We start from the raw sequence: 22675 nt of genomic DNA, 5'->3' as shown, positions 1-22675 counted from the left end.
TCTTACAGTTAACTGAGGCACCCTGCTGCCAATATATTTACAGCTGCAGTTGAGACTTTGACAAAAATACTTCATTTCCCATGAAATATGGGGTAATCCTGATGCTATGGAAATTACTGTATAAACACATGAGCAGCTACATTCACAGCCATCTGTAGGCAAACAGAAGGCCAATGTTCACCTGTCGGCAACAGAAAGTCCTGCTTTAGGGGCCAATCAGAGCCTGATAGCACTCTAATAGCACTGTGCCACCTGAAGAATAACTGGTATTACAATGCAGTATTCACCAGGGACCATCATCAGAGACAGGCAAGTGTGACAGGATGCAGTAGCCTGGAGGAGAGTACTGGAAGGATAGGCTTGGAGTCTGGCTGTAGCACTGGGTGAAATGGCAATGTGGTAGGGAGCAGGGAGACAGTATATTATCAGTTCAGGGAAATGCTAGGTTTGCCCCTTACATGGACATCTCATACTACTGGTTAAATCCCAATGGTGGCAGATGAGGCTCTGTAATTCAATCCATTGTAGGTCAATTGAACCACTGGTGGGCAGGCTGCTGAAGTACTCTCCAAACACAGGTATAATATTGTGTGGACAAGGCCATTGTGTAGATGACAGGCAGGCTGTTTGATGGAATGAACATGTCCCTGTCTTTAAACCTACTGAGATGGGAGTGCAACATCCAGCCTATGATGATGTCCAATATAACCCATCAGTATGTTAGTGATCTGCCTGGATGTCATACAGTCACAGTGTCATAGAGATGTACAGCATGGAAACAGACCCTTTGGTCCAACCTGTCCATGCTGACCAGATATCCCAACCCAATCTAGTCCCACCTGCCAGCACTCGGCCCATATCCCTCCAAATCCTTCCTATTCATATACCCATCCAAATGGCTTTTAAATGTTGCAATTGTACCAGCCTCCACCACATCCTCTGGCAGCTCATTCCATACACGTACCACCCTCTGAGAGAAAAAGTTGCCCCTTAGGTCATTTTTATATCTTTCCCCTCTCACCCTAAACCTATGTCCTTTAGTTCTGGATCCCCGACCCCAGGGAAAAGACTTTGTCTATTAATCCTATCCATGCCCTTCATAATTTTGTAAACCTCTATAAGGCTCACCCCTCAGTCTCCGACGATCCAGGGAAAACAGCCCCAGCCTATTCAACCTCTCCCGATAGCTCAAATCCTCCAACCCTGGCAACATCCTTGTAAATCTTTTCTGAACCCTTTCAAGTTTCACAACATCTTTCCGATAGGAAGGAGACCAGAATTGCACACAATATTCCAACAGTGGCCTAACCAATGTCCTGTACAGCCGCAGCATGACCTCCCAACTCCTGTACTCAATACTCTGACCAATAAAGGAAAGCATACCAAACGCCTTCTTCACTATCCTATCTACCTGTGACTCCACTTTCAAGGAGTCTGATTATCAAGGTGTTGTTTTCCTTTACTGACTCTTTCAGCAATTATTATTCAAATTGATCAACCATATCACCAATTAATAAAACATTTACCTTCTTATAGGTAGATTTGTACATTGCCGTGATAGTTCTTCAAATGTTGCACATGCACACTCTTCCTTATTTCCACAAGCACATACATCCTTCTTGCATAATTTTAAGTATTCATTAGTGAAGGTGGGATTTGCAAAGCATATTGAAAAATACATCGAAAGTGGGTGGATGCAACTCTGAAAGTAGAAAAGCAAAAGGGTGAATCAGAAAATTTGTGTTCATATTCTTTCATTCCATGGCTCCAACTATTGGTAGCAATTCCCTAATATACTTACATAGGATATGATTTGCCTAGGTAGCACGCAAAGCAATACTTTTCACTGTATTGAGATACATGTGACAATAATAAGTCAAATAAAATAGCCATTGACAGTAAATGTTCCAATGAATGGAATTTCTGCTGTCTTGTCAAACAGTTCCTTCACATATCTTCAACACCAACACAAGATAAAATATTTCACTGAATTGCAGTATGCTCAAGTAGATTAGAATCATAGATTTAGGAAATTGCAGTAGGTTTGTTCAAATGTGAATACTCAAGTATATTAGCCCTTAACAGTATGAGTACCCTGAAATTTGGCATGTTGATTGATCCTTTGATAACTGAATGCCCTGTTGCAATATTTCCTCCTCTCGATTTTAACATTATTTTTAAAATAAAGCTGATCTCCAGCAAATTTACAAAAAGAGAAGGACTCAGTTATGTCAGAGAGTTGAAGTATCATTTTATAATTTTTTGTTGTGAGGTTGTAATGTTGTGCCACTGAGACCTGAAGTTATTTGGCTGGATTGCAATTTGTCAGTGGGGGACTAATTAGCAGGTTAGTGCTGAATGGTTGACTGATACTGAACAGATTAACCTCTGTTCACTATCTGCATATTGCAGCTCTAAATATGATGAGCAATTTCCTTAAAATTAGTCCTTTTCTGTCACCATAATTTCACTGCAAAACCCATTTCTGTAGGTCCTCAGAATTTCTGCTTGATCTCTGCCAAAGTTACTGTAGAAAATAGGGAGCAGGTTTGGGGACAGCCCTTACTGAGTGTTGGACAAAGAGTGCAGATGGAATTGGTGAAATAGGTGCAGGATTAAACATGGAGGTGATGAAATTGTTGTGTTTGGGGAAAAAAGGCTTTGGGAAAGAATGAGAATCATTTATGTTTGACATTTAAGAATGACAGTAATCAGCATTGCTGGTCTAGAATTCCCCACTTTCTGCCTTCCTCCTTGTCTCAAGTCAAAAAATGTACCACTCTGCCTGCGCTCTGCTGTTCTCATGTGACTAACATTTCGTATAATGTTGCTACTCTGTGTGTGTGCATGCTGTGCTCAAAGGTCAGTCTATGAATGCATGGAATATTGGCCTCTGAAAAGCAGTCAGTTTGAAGGAGGATGCATACAGTACAAAAGTAGGCAAGAAATTATGAAATCAGATGACTTTTCCAAGAAATGTATTGCAATAACTAATCTGCCCAGTCTTGCATTGGCAGCCAGAAGTTATGAATTCTCACCTTGGCAGGTTGTGGAATGAAACGTTGGTATTTTGTAGATGATTGTGAGATAAAATGACAATGGAAGTTGCCAAGTTGTCATCAATAGTTGTAATTCCCTTTCAAATCATATCTGCCTATCACATTTGCCTATAAAACCATGCAATCAATTGACTCATTGCTCACTCATGAATAACCAGTAAATGGTACCTTTGCAGTGTAATCCACAAGTGAAAATCATATTGAATTATTTGGATTCTCCCACAGTTTTGATCCACCCATTAGGACATACAATAAAACACACTTAATATGAGAAGTTAATTTATTGGAGATTGTCAACTTTTAGATTCATATTGATAATCAAAAATGTATCAGTAAGAGAAGATGACACATATCTACTATTGCTGTGAAAAAAAATTGATTATAAAGAACTTACCGAAGCTGCTGAACATGTTGAACTTGTAGGTTCGTTGTTAACACATACTTGACCCAGAACATCCAGCTGATTCGCAACCATGATGTTATATACAGCATTATCAGAGTCTGCAAAAGCAAAGAAGGGAAATATACCATGAGATAGTAGCTGTTCAAAATCAGTGAAATGCTAAAAACAATGGTATATTATTTCGGCAGTGATGACAAATCAACTTCATTATCTATTTATAATCAATTTAAATTATTGTACATCTGCAAACTGTCTCTTTATATAATTTAACATCTTAATATCATTTTTAATGTTTTATATCACATATCCATGTTTATTATAAACTTTGCTGATAAACATATCTGTCTTTGCACATTGTGCCCACTGTATGGCCAATGCAGTACATAATGCACAGGTTGCATTTCTAAAAATGTCCATTTGGCATTATCATAGATATTTTTTTAAGATTACTGACAATGTGGAAACAGGCCATTTAGCCCAACAAGCCCACACCGACCCTCCGGAGAATAACCCATTCACTCCCATTCCCCTACACTATATTTACCCCTGACCAATGCACTTAACACCACAGGCAATTTACCATGGCCAATTCACGTGGCGCACACAGCTTTGGATTGTGGGAGGAAACTAAAGCACCGGGAGGAAACTCACGCAGACACAGGGAAAAACCACACACAGTCACCCGAAGCAGGAATTAAACCCAGGTCCCTACGCTGTGAGGTAACAGTGCTAACCACTGAGCCACCATACCACTGACTTTTATCAGGTCAAAATCTTTTCTTTGGGTGAGGTCTTTAGCTTTAGCTTTAGCTTTCTTCCACACCAAAATATATTTATTGATTGATGATGATCTTAACTACTGATATATCATTTCAATAAATATACTCAAATTAGAAAAAAATATATCTTTGTCCTCTAAAGCAAGTTATCCTGCTGTGAATAACATTGACGAAAGTCTCCAAAAGGAGTAGCATGGTGGCTCAGTGGTTAACACTGCTGCCTTACAGTGCCAAGGATCTGGGTTCAATTTCCAGACTCTGTCTGTGTGAGTTTGCACATTTTGCATGGGTTTAATCTGAATGATCTGGTTTCCTTCCACAGTCCAAAGATGTGCCGATTTGGCATGGATTGCCCATGCCAAATTGCCCATTATGACTAGGGATGTGTGGGTTAGGTGGATTAGCCATGGGAAATGCAAGGTTACAGGGTTGGGATGAGTTTGGATGGGATGCTATGTGGGGAATCAGTATAGACAAGTTGGGCCAAATGGCCTGTTTCCACACTGTAGGAATTCTATTAAAAAAAGCTTGGTGTTTTTATTTACCGGTATTGATGTCAGTTCCTTCTTGAAAACTCCCACAAAGGCCACAGGTTTGATTTTTGTATTTAGTGTCAAGAGTTACCTGTAAATTAAAGATAACAAATTCCAAATATCTAATGAAAATGTACATATTTGATAATTGAACCCATTTCAGAAATGGTTCAACAAACCACAGTCAAGTAATGTATCTTGTGGACCAAATGATAGGATTTGAATTGAAAGAATTATGTAGTTAGTGATGAAGTGAAATCACAATGGCACAATCTGAAATGAACAGTTATGATTCAGTTGGTAACACTTTGCCTCTATGTCAGAAGATTTTGCATTCATGTCTGCTGCTGTGCTTTGAGCATAAAATCAAATCAGAAGCTCTACTTCAGTACGGAGAGAGTGCTGCATTGTTAGGGGTATTTATTTTAGACGAGACTTTAAACCATGAGACCATCTTCCTTCGCAGGAAGACGTGTAATAATCTGTGACACTATTGTGAAGAAGAAAAGGGGGCTTCTCCCTATTAACCTGGGAAATAATTATCTCTCATTTCAGACTGAATAACAAATATACCTGGTCATTATCTCATTGCTGTATGTGGAAACATATCTAATTAACATTGAAATTACGTTGGAATGTCTCAAGATCTTGAAAGATTCCCTAGAAATGGAACTCTTTATTTATGTGGATTAAATTTTGAATATTAGTTTAAAACCAGTGGAATTTCCTTTCACTCTAAGCAATAAATATATGTACAATCATGTATACCAGTAAATCTACTTTCTGTTACAGCACCACCATAGTTAACTAACATGACAAACATTGGACCTACCAAAGCTAGGTTTCTTGACTTTAGGAAAACAAGCTGACAATTGGTAGCCATATCAGGTCATAACAAATCAAAATGCAGTAATTGTAATAACAGGAAACCTGAGCTTTTGTTGAAGATTATCTTAGCATCGGTTTCAGCACATGCAGCATTAGAGACAAGCAAATGTTTAGGTGACAATGTGATATACAATGAGTAGAAAGTTGTCTTGGGAAACCATGCGAAACAAGGCATTCTCACATTAGAACACTCTCACCCAAAAAAGAGCTTCCTCTTTGAATGCTCATGTAAATATACTGATGCTGTAAAAATTCAATCTGAAATTGCTGCTTGCTTCACTTTGCAGAAATGGACCGGCTGATTGCCAGAACATTCCACAATCAGAGGATCAAAGAAGAAAACAATTTTTAAATAAAGAGGTTGGTAAAGTAATTTAAGCCAGCAGCATTGTGCAAACCAGCTTTCTAGTAATTGTTAAGAGCATGCTCACAGGGAGAGTCTTACATGATGCATGTTGGAGATGAATTTCACTTCAAATATGCATATGGCAGGGGGGGTTGTTTCCATCACCTCAGTACCTGTGCTTACCTCCATAAACAGGGCATGGGGCTTATGGGGATAAATAGCTCGCATTTAAAAAATGTACGTACACAGTGCCATGATAATACAGATAAAATCCATCTAATTTTGAATTTTTGAATTCCATCTTTGCAGGTGCAATTAGGCTCAATGGCTTTCTTCTGCATTCCAACAGTCTGTTATCATCCAATTTAATACCTAGGACTTACATGGACAAAAATGGTTTGATATAGGAACCAACTTAAAATGGACATAGGCATCATATGACCACACAAGTGGATTAGACAACAGACAGCCGGTCTGAAGTTAATATTTTATCAAAGACAATTAAATTTGGTCAGGCATGAAAAGATTCTCATCTGCTAATTTGATTTACCCCTTTATAGGAGTGTTCACATATTAGAGGTAGAACCTTTTATACTGTCGGCACAGCATACACAATGAAGTTACTACTTTAAGGATTGCTTTGGCAATCAGGAGGTGAACTACAGATACAGTACAGAACAAGGGATCAGAACTTTATTTGCCTCTAGAGAAGAAAAACATGCCCAGTGACTATGTGTTACTGCTATAAGAGCTGAGTTCATTAATGAATCAAGGACCTGGATTACAGCATTTGTAAGAAAACATATAAATTAAGCTAAATTACTGGACAGGTTAAAAAGAAAAAGAACTGAGAATGCTAGAAATCTGAAACATAGAACATAGAATATTGAACATAGATAAGTACAGCACAGAACAGTCCCTTTGGCCCACAACGTTGGTTTATTGGTTTATTCATAATGTAAAATATAATAACTTAACCTACGCACCCCTCAGCTCACTGCTATCCATGTGCATGTTCCAGCAGGTGCTTAAATGTCTCTAATGACTCTGCTTCCACCACCACTGCTGACAATGCATTCCATGCATTCACAACTCTCTGTGAAGAACCTTCATTTGACATCCCCTTTATACCTTTCTCCTAGTATCTTAAACTATGACCCCTTGTACCAGTCAGTCCTGCCCTGGGGAAAAGTCTCTGGCTATTGACTCTATCTATTCCTCTCATTATTTTGCATACCTCAATTCAGGTCTCCTCTCTTCCTCCTTCTCTCCAGAGACAAAAGTCTGAGGTTATTCAAACTTTCTTCATGAGGCAAGCCCTCCAGTCCAGGCAGCATCCTGGTAAACCTTCTTTGCACCCTCTCCAAAGCCTCTGTATCTTTCCTATAGTAGGGCGACCAGAGCTAGACACAATATTCCAAGTGTGGTCTCATCAGGGACTTGTGGGTTAACACAGAGTTATCATTTCAGATCTAGTGATCCTTCTTCAGAGCTCAGAATGCTATGAAGAAGGATCAGTGGACTTGAAATGTTAATTCTACTTTTACTCCACAAATGCTGCCAGACCTGCTGAGTTTTCAGAGCAATTTCTGCTTTTGACTAGATTGGTAACCTGAGGAATCACTGAAGTGTTCACTCAGCTGAGTTTTTCTAACAAAAGGACAGGCCAGGGATCATAAGCATGTTTAGCTCAGAGATAAGCAGGAGGGCAGTTTAATTTTGGCAGTCTCCAGGCCATCAGAGGTAGAAATAAGTTTTAAGCTGTTTTTGCAGTCCAAGTAGGCAGAAAAGATCCTAAGCTTTCCTTAGAGATTAGTAAGAAAAAAGTTATTACCTTGTGACTGTTTGTCTCTGGGAGAGATGAAGAGAATTTATAGTTGATGAATGTGCAGAAAACCATTGAAAGGAAGCATTTGTAAACTTGTCAGTTGAAGAAGAAACTTGAAAGTGAAGTTTGGTGTGGTACATCACTAGGTTTGAGTTTCGATAAAAGAGATTCCTGGGAAATTAGGTTCCATCTTCCTTTCATTGTTCACAACAAAATCTTTCCAAATTGCTGTATATTTGTATATCGTTTATTTTCCTATTCTTTTGTTGAATAAAATTATGTTCTTTTATGAAAAGTACATTGGTAGTCTTTTGTGAATTTGTTCAGTGACTAACCACCAGGTAACCAAATTGCAAAACTGAATCTTATGGTCTATCAAACCATGTTTCACTCCAGAATCTGACTTGTTCAGTGTTTCCATTACCTGGGAACATAACAATGTCAGAGCATTTATCTGACAATGGGCACATCTTAGAGACTTTTGAAGGATATTTGTGCCAAATGAGGTGTGGATCTTGGACGGAACCTTTGAGCCCATCTGTAGCTTTTAGAAAGGTGGCTGGAATTCATTGGGAATGAAGCAATATTCAGTTTTTTAAAGGTGGATTGAAGTTTTCATATTACATTCTCAGAAGCAGTTTGTTGGTTTAATGGTCAGGAACCTCTGTTGTATTCATTAGCATGCCATGAAAGCAGATTGACAACCCATTCTGCTAGAATCACATTCATAGCTGCAATAATGTTAGTCAAAAGCAGGAAACATGTATGTCTTTATATCAATCCCTCTCAGAGGGATGCTGAGCTTCTCCAACAACCTGAATAGTTCTGACAACATATCTCTATTCTTAAACTCCAAACTCTGACCAAAGGATAACTGCATCATTTGCTACTGTCAATAATCCAAACCACCAACTGTGTGTGTATTTGTTCCTTTTTTGTGAACTTGTTAGTTTATCTGTTTGATTGTGCATGTGTTGTTTGCGTGTACCAATGTGATTTTACAGAGAGTTGATGTTGTGTTTTATCATGTTTTCTTGGGCTTATTATATAATAAACAGGGGTCTTTTTAAACTCAAGGGAATGTCATAAGTGAATCTTTTTTTTGTGAAATCAATTAACTACAGTTTGGGGAAGGGTACAGTCACAATAGAGTATAGCACAGCCTTAAAAAGAATAGAAATCTCTGTTGTAGCCAACGAGGGAGATTGAAACATTGAGAAATGATTCAAACTTCCGCACACCTCGTTGTAACAAGAATGCAGTTAAGAGCATTCTCAGTCTCTTTCTTCAAGAAGAGTGCAGGTTCATAGCTCCTTGTAAGTGGAGTCGCAGGTAGATAGAATAGTGATGAAGATGTTTAGTATGCTTTCCTTTATTGGTCAGAGTATTGAGTGCAGGAGTTGGGAGGTCATGTTGCGGCTGTACAGGACATTGGTTAGGCCACTGTTGGAATATTGTGTGCAATTCTGGTCTCCTTCCTATTGGTAAGATGTTGTGAAACTTGAAAGGGTTCAGAAACGATTTACAAGGATGTTGCCAGGGTTGAAGGATTTGAGCTACAGGGAGAGGCTGAACAGGCTGGGGCTGTTTTCCCTGGAGCATCGGAGGCTGAGAGGTGACCTTATAGAGGTTTACAAAATTATGAGGGGCATGGGTAGGATAAATAGACAAAGTCTTTCCCCTGGGATCGGGAAGACCAGAACTAGAGGGCATAGGTTTAGGGTGAGAGAGGAAAGATATAAAAAAGACCTAAGGGGCAACATTTTCACACAGAGGGTGGTATGTGTATGGAATGACCTGCCAGAGGATGTGGTGGAGGCTGGTACAATTGCAACATTTAAGCGGCTTTTGGATGGGTATATGAATAGGAAGGGTTTGGAGGGATGTGGGCCGGGTGCTGGCAGGTGGGACTAGATTGGGTTGGGTTTATCTGGTTGGCATGGACGGGTTGGACCGAAGGGTCTGTTTCCATGCTGTACATCTCTATGACTGTATGACTCTAAGAGCTTATTTGTTTGCATCTGCACTTCCACCTTTGATGCCCTTGTCCCCAATAGAAAATTACTCTTCCTCACTCTGCCCATAATAGCCTCCATCCCCACTTCAATACATTTAATAGTTGCAGACTTTAAAGAATATGGAGCTCAGTTGGCTTGAACTAGGTCAGACTGGACCACACAAATCATTATCAGGCCCTGTACTCTATCCTGGGATCATAATGGAATGCAATACAGTTGCTTAACTGAGAGTCATAGAGTCAGAGAGGTCTAGAGCATGGACACAGGTCCTTCAACCCAACTCAGAGTCATAGAGATGTACAACATGGAAACAGACCATTCAGTCCAACTCATCCATGCCGACCAGATATCCCAACCTAATCTAGTCCCATTTGCCAGCACTTGGCCCATATCCCCCTCAACCCCTCCTATTCATATATCCATCAAGATGGCTTTTAAATGCTGTAGTTGTACCAGCCCCAAACCACTTCCTCTGGCAGCTCATTTATACACCCTCTATGTGAAAATGTTACCCCCTTAGGTGCCTTTTATATCTTTCTCCCCTCACCCTATACCTATGCTCTTTAGGTCTGGACTCCCCCACCCCAGGGAAAAGACCTTGTCTGTTTATACTATCTATGCCCCTCATGATATTATAAACCTCAGACTCCAACGCTCTGGGGAAAATAGCTCCAGACTATTCAGCCTCTCCCTATAGCTCACATCCTCCAACACCAGCAAACGTGAGGAATTGCGAGGTCTTGCAATTTGGAAAAAAGAATACAGGCATGGACTATTTTCTGAACAGTGAGAAAATTCATAAAAGCCAAAGTACAAAGCGATCTGGGAGTGCTAGTCTGGGATTGTCTAACCGTTGATTAAGTCCATGATTAAGAAAGCAGATGTAACATTGTCATTTATCTCAAAAGGGTTGGAATAGAAAAGTAGTTATATGCTTCTGAGACTTTATAAAGCTCTAGTTAGGTCCCATTTGGAGTACTGTGTCCAGTTTTGGGCCCCACACCTCAGGAAGGACATACTGGCACTGGAGCGTGTCCAGCGGAGATTCACACAGATGATCCCTGGAATGGTAGACCTAACATACGATGAATGGCTGAGGATCCTGGGATTGTATTCATTAGAGTTTAGAAGGTTGAGGAAATAGAAACTTTCAAGATAATGCATGGCTTAGAAAGGTTGGACGCTGGGAATTTGTGTCCATTAGGCAGGGTGACTAGGACCTGCGGGCACAGCCCTAGAATTAGAGAGGGTCAATTTAGAACAGAAATAAGGAGGCATTTCTTCAGTCAGTGAGTAGTGGGCCTGTGGAATTCCCTGCCCACAGATCGCAGTGGAGGCAGGGACATTTAATGTCTTCAAGGCAGAGATTGATAAATTCTTGACCTCGCAAGGAATTAAGGGCTAAGGGGAGAGTGTTAGATCACAATTTTTTTCTGAACCCTTACAAGTTTCACAATATCCTTCCGATAGGAAGGAGACCAGAATTGCAAGCAATATTCCAAAGGTGGCCTGTACAGCTGCAACATGAGCTCCCAACTCCTCTATTCAATAGTCTCTGACCAATAAAGGAGAGCATTCCAAATGCCTTCTTCACTATCTTAACTACCTGCGACTCTACGTTCAAGAAACTATGAACCTGCACTGCAAGGTCTCTTTGTTCAGCAACACTCCCAGAGACCTTAAGTCCTATTCTGATTTGCTTTTCCAGCATACGGCATCTCACATTTATCTAAATTAAGCTCCATCTGCCACTTCTCAGCCTATTGGCCCATCTGATCAAGATCCCGTTGTTATCTGAGATAACCTTTTTCGCTGTCCACTAAGCCTCTGATTTTGGTGTCATCTGCAAACTTCCTACGTTAATTTCCAACTTGTGCATTCTCTAGCTACCAATTTCATTCTTCTCATTTTGAGATTAAATCAGTATTATATTTGACCCTGAGATTCCAATAAAAACCAAGGTGGCTTTTCAAAAAATTCTATTGACGCTGAAGCCATCTTCCTAAGGTATCTATGCTTCAATTTTGGCCACTTGCATATCCCTGATTTTAATCACTCTGTTCTCAGTTACCATGATTTCAGCTCTCTTGGTCCTAATTCAAATGTTCCCTCTTCTCTCTTCCTTCCTTTCCTTTTGTAAGAGATCTCTTAAAACTTGTCTCTTTGACAAAGGTTTCAGACTAGGTATTCGAGGTATCTCCTCATGTTGCTTGGTTTTGAATTTTGTTTGATAATGTTTCTGTGAAATTGGGATGTTTTAACTGCATTCAAGGTGCCAGCAGGTAATGTTTTGTTGGTCTTTGCTTTTGCTGTATTGCCAGATGTGTTGTACTTTGGGTGAAAAATCAAACGTAGACTCTGTCCTCAAATAGCTTGCTGGCATCAGCAATTTACATTCAATTAGATTGAGTTACTAGAGGGATGATCCATGGAATTGTGCAACACGTGATGCTTCATGTGTAGGAAGATCAACATATACCAAATCTCTACTTGATTGTCTACACCTCCTGTAACAATAATCTGCATCAATCTCTTTCCATAACCTTACCGACAATGCATCCCGATGATTCCACATAACAGATATTGTATGCTTCCTGTTGTAAATCCTTGTGTAAATTCCATATTTCTGGATAGCAATGATCTTATCATCATATGGCAGTTTTATACTAGAAAACAAATGAATGGAGTCAATAATTTATAAAGAAGCCTCATATTTAAGATTTTATTTGAAGACTTAATTTTTGCGGATGTAATGATTGTAACGAAGTCAGCCAGGTATAGCTCAGAGAATATGGGTTCCCTGATGGGGCTGTTAATCAGGTCCAATCAGGGAGCCTCAATTGATAGATAGAAACAGGAATATTAGGGTTCTGTTCACTTGGAGGGCTGGGTCTGAGGAAGCAGACCAATGTCAAGTAAATGAAGGATAGCTTCGTGACCTCTGTGAAGTTATTTCAGTGGAAAAATTCAATTCTTTCAATTTTTCGGGAGATACCTGGATTAGTTTCTTTAAAAAGTCATTGAAAATTCACTGTGGATATGAGACTTTTTTTTTCTAAGCCCAGCTAGAAATCACATGACTTGTGCAAACTGTTTGCTTTACTGGAAACCTCTTGCTACTGCTCTTTCGAGCAATGTTTAGCTTGGAGTTTGTTCTGGTCTTCACTTATGGAAAATGCCTCTGAGGAAGGGACTGCCCATAAGACCATAAGATATACCAGCAGATGTCTGCCAGTAACGTAGATCATGGCTAATCTAATAATCCTCAACTCCACTTCCCTGTCTTTTCCCCTTGACCATTGATTCCCTTATTGATTCAACATCTATGTATCTCAGCCCTGAATATACTTAACAACCCAGTCTGCTTAACTGTCCTGTTTCTGATATATATACAAAACTCATCCCATTAACAGCTCAAGAAGAAACATGCTTGTGCTTCCGTATTTCTTGAGCAAATTATGCTTATTAAGACATGCTTGGTGATCTGTTGATGATTACCAGGCTATTGGACTGGAAAATACTGTGAACATTCCACACCTGCACCTTTTCCTCTTCTAGGACTAAAACTCTTTGGCCAAAGCATTTTCCTTTCAGAAAGGCGAATCATTTTATATCCTTTTCCTGGTGTGCATGTGCATGTTATCGCTTGTGCGTTTTGGGTTTCTTAGAAGGATAAACATTGAGGCTTCCAAATTACAAACTGTATAAACCAATTGTTTTGTGTTTATTCAAGAAACTGGGTTGATAAATATGCTTATTTAAAACTTAAAATGCACAAGATATTTAACTAGCCATTTCAGTAACTGGAAAAGTTATATTTTATGTGATGTTGTGACTCATGAAATAGCAGAACGTGAATAACAATGCCCTCTTCCAACCTTTGGCATGACATGTATTAGAAGCTAAAAGGAGAGTCTGACATAGTTCCAAAAAGAAAACTCCATAGTAAACAAACAAATACATGAAATTGGTATTTTGCTTTAAGTGTTTGCTTTTGTTCAGTAGACAATAAACACTAGTGAGTTTTGAGAAGATTTGTAGCTCAGGTTGAGGTTCTGGATGTAGGTTTGCTTGCTGAGCTGGAAACAAACAAAAACGAACCTTCCAGCTCAGCGACCAAACCTACATCCTCAATAAAGACTCTCCTGATATTTTATAAATTCTGTGTGACTACATTTCAATGAAGAGACAGGAGTTTTCAGGCTTTGGATATTTATTCGATACTCAACATTCATAAAAGTATATTGAAGAATAGAAAATTTGGGGCGATTGTTCTCTAACTAACTTCACAATAGATCTCACTTACGTCACATCTTTAACTCTCACTGTTTCATTCGCTGTAACAACAGAGACACCTTCGATCAGCATGTGGATGGTTTCCAGGTTGCCATTTGTTCCCCTGCGGATCTGGATGTTAAAATCCTCTCCGGGACCCTTGCACTGACGGCTCAGTATGAAATTGCACTTGGATGCAAAATAAAAAAAGTCATCTTGGAAAGTTCTAAACGCTCCTCGCCCCCATGTGTAACAGTTCCCTTGAAGCAAGGAAGAAAAGAATATTGGCGTATTGATACGACAGGGATAAGAATTTCTACATGAATAACATTAAGTCAGATGCACAAATACATTAAAAGAATGAGCACTAACCAACACTGCTCTGTGGTGGCGTATCATCTCCAGCCCCGGGAAGAAGGGAATGCACTGAGCCATCCAAGGCTAATTTAGAAAGAGACATATAATTTGTAAGAGTGAAGTACAAAATAATGTTTTATTTTGGCAAAGAATACATCATTATCTAAAGGGATTCCCATGAAGCGTCATGTCCTGTATCAATATTTTCTTCTTACAATCACAAAGCATTTCAGAGTATTTGATGAATAGAGCCAGAAATCTGTTCTTTGCTGTCACTTCCACATTAAATCAGTAAGTGTGGTCCAAAGAGAAATTGAAACTAACCAAAACAAGTGACTCTATTGAAGACATGTACCTTAGAAATGTGAATATTCAGAGGAAGCAATTGAAGAAGTTCTGGGTCTTGTTTTAATCTCTCAAATAACCTTAATGGCCTATGGTGAGATCTGTGACAGAACTGGGTAAGAACTCCAGTGAGGCCTAACTTAATGTCAGCAACATTTCGCATCTTTTTTGCATTTACTGGGAGATATGGTGAGTTTCCCAGCATTCCATGGTGTGGTTCATTAGCACCAACCACATACACCCCATGACTATGGACATTGCCATTCATCATGTGCTGAAATCCCAAAAACCTTTATGGTACTTTGATCTTCCAATTTAGGCTGCCAGCTTTCATTGTTATGTTACTGTCAGGTAACACATTTGTGCTGAAGGTCACACACCCAGCTCATGGACTGGACCAGTTATGTCTCCAGGCTCTTCTTGATGCGAAGTCCATCCCTATATTGCCTTTTTATGTTTTGTCACTTCTGCCAGATATACAAGGCTTCTCTGACATCACTCTGACTTTGCTGTTTAGTACAAGCACAAAGCCAGGATGCTTGCCGTTGTTATCAGCAGGTAAGAGAGATAGCTTTTGCTTAGTGAGTCCTGTCAGACACAATGAAGGACAGCTTTCGATACCAGGCCAGAGGCTTTGGCGCAGTCAGTCAGCCATGTGGGGCAATCGGAGCCAGGATGCTATCCACATGAGGGACAAGGAGCAGAATGTCAGGCAGCCAACAGCCTACTTTAAGACCTTTTGTGCCATTGTGGTCTACTTTCCTCCTGGAATGAGAGACAGGGGTGGATATTATGGAAGATTAAAGTGGGTGACATAGCCTTAGCATTCGGTGTTGTTGGGGAAGGGTCTCAGATTAGTAAGTAGCAGCACAGACGACATTCATGTTGGTGAGGGCTGGGGCAATACAGTGAGTGGGGAGGAAGTCTCAGGAAATAGTGAGAGTGATAGTCTACATTCCATCTAATGTATCATGCGTTGGCCTGCAATTTCCATACATGGCAGCAGATTCCAGAACTGGAAATCAATGTGTCTGTGTGCCAGTCAGAATGTGGGGTAACCTCCACCTGTCTGTGTGGCTTTGAGGGAACATTGGTAGGAGAGCAGGAGCCTTGATTGGAATTATGTTCAGTAGCAGACAGCGAGTGAGTCTGCAGCATTGAAGAGAAGATGGTAACACCTATATTGAGGGGGTGGAGAAAGTCATTGACCTTCTTCCTTCACTGCTAGGCCTGCATCCAGCTGGTTGAGGTGGCAATCGCTAAGGTTTCTTGCGTCAAGGCCTACTGGTTCGGAGGAAAGAGGACATCTTGTGTCTGTGCCAGCTGAAAGACCTCCAGGAACCTGCCTCCAAAGCAAGGTGCCAATTTCCCCCAGTCTGCCCCATCTGGACTGATGGCACTTCTCCATATGTACAACGACTTTTTCAAGATGGGGAGGGGGCAGATACCTGGTGAGTGGTCAGTTGTTTTGGCAATGGCCTGTGGTTAAGATGGGGTTAGAATTGGATGTGAAGGATGCCACAGGGGCAGGATAGGTAGCTAAGGGGGTGAGTTGAGAAAGATCCAGTTGGGGCCTCAAGTGAAAAACTCAGCACAATGTTCATTTAACTGAAACAAAAAGATTGAGCCTAATATTTTTATTGAGGTTCAGTCTTATGCTATTCCGTGTCAAAATAGAGTGCACACGGGATGCCTTCAAAATGAACGCATCTAAGGAAGACAGTGTTGAATTGTGTAATTCATTACTCTTATAATATTGTTTAGATGTGTTGATGCCAAAGTCTGAGCGATTGAGTTTCTTCTCTTCTTTCCCTTCTAACTGGTCATTATCAATATATAATTTGGTGCACCCTTCTGCATTTTCAATTTTCCCCTTTGTTGTTTTCCAGCAAAGTGGTATAGAGTTCACAACCAAAATCCCAAGGCCACTCACGGACTCCAGCTGCAGTTCTAGCAGAGGTCAGCAAATCGGCACGGATAAGAAGTAAACATGCCTATGGATTCTCTGAGGATATCATAGTATTAACTTTTGTAGTTCAGCCTCTTTATAAGCAAACACAGCTTCATATGCCAAGTGTAATAAATTGTCAGATCTAGTGTCAGGTAGAATGTCACATAGAAGTACAATGAAAACAAAAATCTCTGATACTCAGTTTCAGTTTCAACAGGGGTACTCAGTTCTGAGCTGACTTCCAGAGATGAGGTGAGAATGACAGTCCGCATGTGGCATCAAGGAGCCCTAGCCAAACTGATATCAATGTGAATTCTGTCAGTCTTTTCAGCTTCAGGATATCTCTGCAGGGGTTCCTCAGGGCAACTTCTTAGTTTGAATCATCTTCAACTGCTTCATCAATAATCTTCCCTCCATGTTGGTTGACTATTGAACAAAGTTTCATACCATTCATGACTCCTTGGATACTGAAAGAGTCATTGTCCATGTGTAGTAAGACCTGGACAATATAGAGGCTTTTAAGTGGCTAGTTACATTTGCATCACACATGTGAGAGTCAGTGACCATCTCCAACAACAGAGAAACCATCTCTGCTTGATATTCACTGACATTACCATTGTTAAATCTTCACTATTACCATCCTGGGCCTTACTACTGATGAGGAACTGAGTGAATAAGTACAGTGGCAACAAAAGCAAGTTAAATACCAAGAATTTGAAGTGAGGAACTCACCACCTGGCTCTCCAAATTCTGCCCACCATATATCAGGCACAAATCAAGAACGTGTTAGAATATCTTGCATTTGCTTGGATGTGTAGAGTTTCAACATCATTCAAGAAGCTCAATACTATCCAGGAAAAAGCAGTCTGCTTGCTTGGCACTCCAGCCACAACCCCCACATTCTCTCCCTCCGCCATCAAGAACCGTGGCAGAAGTGTGTGCCATCTACAGAAAGCCTTGCAATAACTCACCTAAGTTCCTTTGAAACAATTTCCAAATCACAACTTTGACTATCTAGAAGGACAAGGCAGTAAACGCATGGGAAGACCTCCGTTTGTAAGTTTCCCTCTAAGCCACTCACCACCCTGATTTGGAACCATTTTGCTTCACTGTCATTGGGTCAAAGTTCTGAAATGCACTCCACGGTGCACTTACACTCCAACAACTACAACATTTCAAACATGCAATTTACCTCCACCTTCTCAAGGGCAATTAGAGATGGTCAATAAATCCAGCAATGCCCATCCCGTAAACAAATGGAGGTCAGTCTAAATCTATTTTCACAAGAGAAATTAACTGTATCAAAGATAGAATCATTTGTCTGGTGGTACACCATGCCTTTGATTCTAATCTTATTGCCATGTTCCAAACTGAGTAGCATGAACCTTTACAGCTTTTTAGACAGGCAAAGAATTGTAACGCTGCAGATTGTTCTTCGCTGGATTATATTGGCTGTTAACTTTTAAAAATTTCCTTGAATGAGACCTAATGATTAAGTGTCTCATTCCTATAGGTAGGTTATAGTTGAGGCTTACACTCAATTGTTTCCCGAATGCAAGGTGAAGCTATTAATGTTTCAGAGGCCAGTGTACAGCACCAATGTCACAGTGCTCCAGCACACATTAAGTCTGCCTTATCTACATTGTAAGATTAACCTGCTCCAGCTCAGGCTGATGGATACAGATCAGTGCATCAAACTTTGTTCACTGTTCACTAAGGCATTTGAGATACTTTTGAGTGTATTCATGGAATGACTTTGAGAAACAAATGACCCAAATTTGGACTGAATAATTTTGGATTTTTGATCCAAATTCAGATTTAAAGCATCCTAAATTTGGATTTCCTCCAAAGAAAATCTGGTGACATACAGTGCAAATACATTATGGAAATTACACCAACTTAAGTTAAAAAAAAGCTTGGATCCTACAGCAACTTAGTAGCATATCAGCAAGTGACAATTGTTTTGTTCTTTCATGGAAAATGAGTGTGATAGGCAAGGCTAGTATCTATTGCCTAAAATGGCCCTCAACAAGGTGATTATGAGTCACTTTTTTTGAACTATTGCAATGTAAGATAATGCAAAGATTTACATTTTGCATGAGCATTCTGAATTAGTGACATTGATTGAGAATATTTGCCATTGATCACAAGAGCTCACTAATCCCCTGTCACCCTTAAATTGTTTCATTTGCCATTGTGTATCATCTCTTTTGCAGATATGCAATGCTTTAGCTTTATGCAGAGTGGAGATAAGTTATAAAGAACAATTAGTGTTAAGATTTAAGTTGTACAACATATACATAGTTTTATTGATTTTTGAATTTTGAACTAGTAGCTTACAGGTTTTCTGTATACCTCAAGGGGTTTAATGATTAACTTGTAAATATTTCTCGAACAATGGTGAGTTATTTTGAAACACCGTATTATGAACTTCCTGGAGAATAATGGGGAGAGTTTACAAGTGGAGAGTTTACAAGTGAACAAAGTATGCAGTATAGTGTATTAGGCTATCAGAGTGAAGGTTCTCCAGTTTTGTTTTCAGCTTACACATACAGCTTTGAAGAAAACTTTTTATTTTCAGTTTGGGACAGTTTGCAGAAGTCTTGGCCAAAGCTGTACATGCAAAACAATTATTTCTTAAAAAGGAAGTTACTTTAGGATTGGCAAGAAGGACAGTATCTCAGTGTAAGGAGTTTAGTTTAAATGTTCCAGATGAGAAGGGCTTGATTAAAACCCTGAAGCTGAGAAAGTCTAAGATTAGTTGTATCAAAGCTCTTAGGATGGGGAATTGAGGGCACAGTTAAAATTAAGCACTATAACTGTGAAATAGAAAGGAAGTATCTCTGACTACTGTAAAAGAGTGCTTTGGGATTATCCAATAATACACCACTATGATCTTAAATAGACATTTATGTCTTTCTTGCATACAGTTATAGACTCACAGAGTCATACAAATGTACAGCATGGAAACAGACCCTTCAGTCCAACTCACCTATGCCGACCAAATATCCTAAACTAATCTAATTTGCCAGCACTTGGCCCATTTCCTTCTAATCCCTTCTTATTCATATATCCATCCAGATGCCTTATAAATGTTGTAATTATACCAGCCTCCACTACTTCCTCTGGTAGCTCATTCCATACACACACCATTCTCTGCATAAAACAGTTGTCCCTTAGAACCCTTCTAAATTTTTCTCCTCTCACCCTAAACCTATACCCTCTAGTTCTGGACTCCTCCACCACAGGGAAGAGACTTTGTCTAGTTATCCTATCCATGCCTCTCATTATTTTATAAACCTCTATCAAGTCACCCCTCAGCCTCCAATGCTTCACGCAAAACAGCCCCAGCCCTTTCAGCCTCTCCCTATAGCTCAAACCCTCCAGCCCTGGCAACATCCTTGTAAATCTTTTCTGAATCCTTTCAAGTTTCACAACATCCTTCCAATAAGAGGGAGACCAGAATTGCACGCAGTATTCCAAAAGTGGCCTCACCAATGTCCTTAAATTTCTTGAAGAACTTGAGAAAATACTTCAAGGTCAGCAATGCTTTGGTCAGTTGCTATTTCTCACAAAAAGCTAATGTACAGAATAGCACATGTATTCAGATTATTTTTAAAATTGTGATTATGTGACCTTTCTCAATAAAACAATAAAATGAATATAATATGTGTCCATGGGTAATGAATACGCATTTGAGTTCATGCTCAATATCAGAGCCTGACCAAAATATTACACACAACTTAAAGCTGCTACTTTAAAAATAACCTTGCAGCCTTCTGCTGACATTCACACTGCAAGGTCTTTGGGCAGTCAGCCCAGAAACAGAGTTTGGGATCACCAGAAGATAAAATCCACCTTTGGCAGTTGCCTTGCTGACCTTTTCAGATGTACCAATGCCAACTACTGGAAGGTCTGGGAGAAGGAATCAGTGAGCAAAAGGATCTGATCATTAGAACCTGGGGATGGTTTGTGCTGTTTTGACAGTCTCCATCTGAGGTTATGACAGGAATTTGCTGGGAAAAGTGCGGAAATCCAATGCCAAAATTGTGCCTTATGGGTCTGACAGAAATTACAGCCAATCCAAATTCCAACAAAACCAATATTTAAACATTTACAACATTTCAACAAAGCATGTTATACTTCTTATTCAGACCTAATAGAAATACAGGTTTTGGAATAGACATTGTTCAAAGTTAAAAACAAAGGATATTGATATGCGTTCACCATTTTAATTCAGAAGTTTGAATATTAACTTGTATTGATCATTTATATTTTTTCCTTTTAGTCTATCATTTTGGCAAGAATAGGACCTTAAAAATCAAACTTCGGTAGCCTTTCCAATCAGACAACATATTGATTCATTTAATGGATGCAACTGAGATTTTTTTGAATATTAAAATTCACAAAGTTTCTTTCCAGTCTTTACATTAGGTTTATATTAAAAACAACAGACCATAAAGCCATCATTTTGTAAAGTTTTATTAAATAAATTGCTCTATCAAGTCCAGTAAGGGAACACAAGTATGTTTGCATTAAAAATATCTGAAATATATTGGAAAACTTTTTTAAAAATTGGAATATTTAAATACGGTGTACAGACCTGAAATAGACACAATTCAAAGCTTCATTAATGTACCATTGTTAAATAAATCATTTATGTATAGTATAAATATTTACAAGTGTAATATATAGTATTAAAAGGCAACTTCAAGTAAGTTTAGTTTCTCAATTATCAAATTTTGCTATCCATTTTGCATTTCACTATTGCATAAGAGCAAAATATATAAATTTCAGAATATACAGCAACAGTCTCTGCAGCACAGTTAATACATGGTTCGCATGTAGATGGAGGAAACACATAGAATCCCTACAGTGCAGAAAGAGGTCATGCAGCCCATAGACTCTGTACTGACCCTCTGAAGAGCATCCTATCCAGACCCCACCCTATTCCCTATTACCCTGCATTTATCATGGCTAATCCACCTAGCCTGCAAATCCCTGTTCACTCTAGGGCAATTTAACATGGCAAGTTCACCTATCCTACACTTTTTTTACTGTGGAGAAAACCAGGGCACTCAGCAGAAACCCATGCAAAGAACATGTAAACTCCACATAGACAGTCATCGAAGGTTGGAATTGTACATATGTCCCTGGGCTGTGAGGCAGCAGTGCTAACCACTGATGCACCATGCCTTAAGAAAATGTATAAATACAAGTAAATTCCTTGTAAAACCCACTAAATATTTGTCCTCAGCTCCATAACTTCAAAATTGCAGACTATTCAATAAAGACCAAATTCCTTATCTAAAATGATGTTTTCACAAACTAATGTATGTATTGATGAAAATATGCCAATTGGCACTAATTATAGTATGATGCATGCAATCACAAACTCACATATGTAATATCAGCAAACACCTACCATACACTGAATTTTTCTTCACTGGACCTCCAGAAGGATTTGTATGGGATCCTGCATGGAAAAGATAGCTTACCTTTGATTTGCATCAGGACCAAAATAACAAGCGATAAAGAGTATTTCATTGCAGATGTTGAAGCTGAGAAATTATCATTCTAATGACTTGCTCCCATTACCTGAGGTTCCTCATTGCAGTCATTTATATTCCTGTGGGTGTTCGCCCAATAGGAAAAGAATGAGGAAGTTAAAAAAAAATACTGATTTTGGAGACTATTTCCATTCTATAGATGTTTTATTGTGGGCAATTAATCATCTACTTGAGATAAACAGGTTTTTAAAAAAATTTAAATGGACTAGGAACCTTAAAGATACATTGTGTAAACACTAAAGATGCAGTTTTGGAATTTGCCTTTGGTAGGGATTGCAGATAATTGTAGGAGTTTCAATGACACACTTAAAATTTAGTGAATG

General features: G+C 39.3%; 1 protein-coding gene across 1 annotated transcript in view; it reads right to left on the bottom strand.

Moving 5' to 3' along the window:
* LOC140466589 (uncharacterized) overlaps window positions 1–22368 on the bottom strand; it is a 91336-nt gene extending 68968 nt beyond the window's left edge. Inside the window, exons 1-7 of the mRNA XM_072562042.1 lie at window positions 22281–22368; window positions 14502–14570; window positions 14161–14389; window positions 12403–12520; window positions 4787–4865; window positions 3454–3560; window positions 1527–1702 (exon numbers count right to left, since the gene is read on the bottom strand). Coding sequence (XP_072418143.1) covers window positions 1527–1702; window positions 3454–3560; window positions 4787–4865; window positions 12403–12520; window positions 14161–14389; window positions 14502–14570; window positions 22281–22329 — 827 coding nt within the window. The 5' untranslated portion in view covers window positions 22330–22368. The remainder of the gene's footprint in view (window positions 1–1526; window positions 1703–3453; window positions 3561–4786; window positions 4866–12402; window positions 12521–14160; window positions 14390–14501; window positions 14571–22280) is intronic.
* Window positions 22369–22675: the final 307 nt, after the last annotated feature.

This window comes from Chiloscyllium punctatum, chromosome 44 (assembly GCF_047496795.1).
Source record: "Chiloscyllium punctatum isolate Juve2018m chromosome 44, sChiPun1.3, whole genome shotgun sequence".
Classification (NCBI taxonomy): Eukaryota; Metazoa; Chordata; class Chondrichthyes; order Orectolobiformes; family Hemiscylliidae; genus Chiloscyllium; species Chiloscyllium punctatum.
This window is presented reverse-complemented; position numbering and strand designations above follow the sequence as displayed.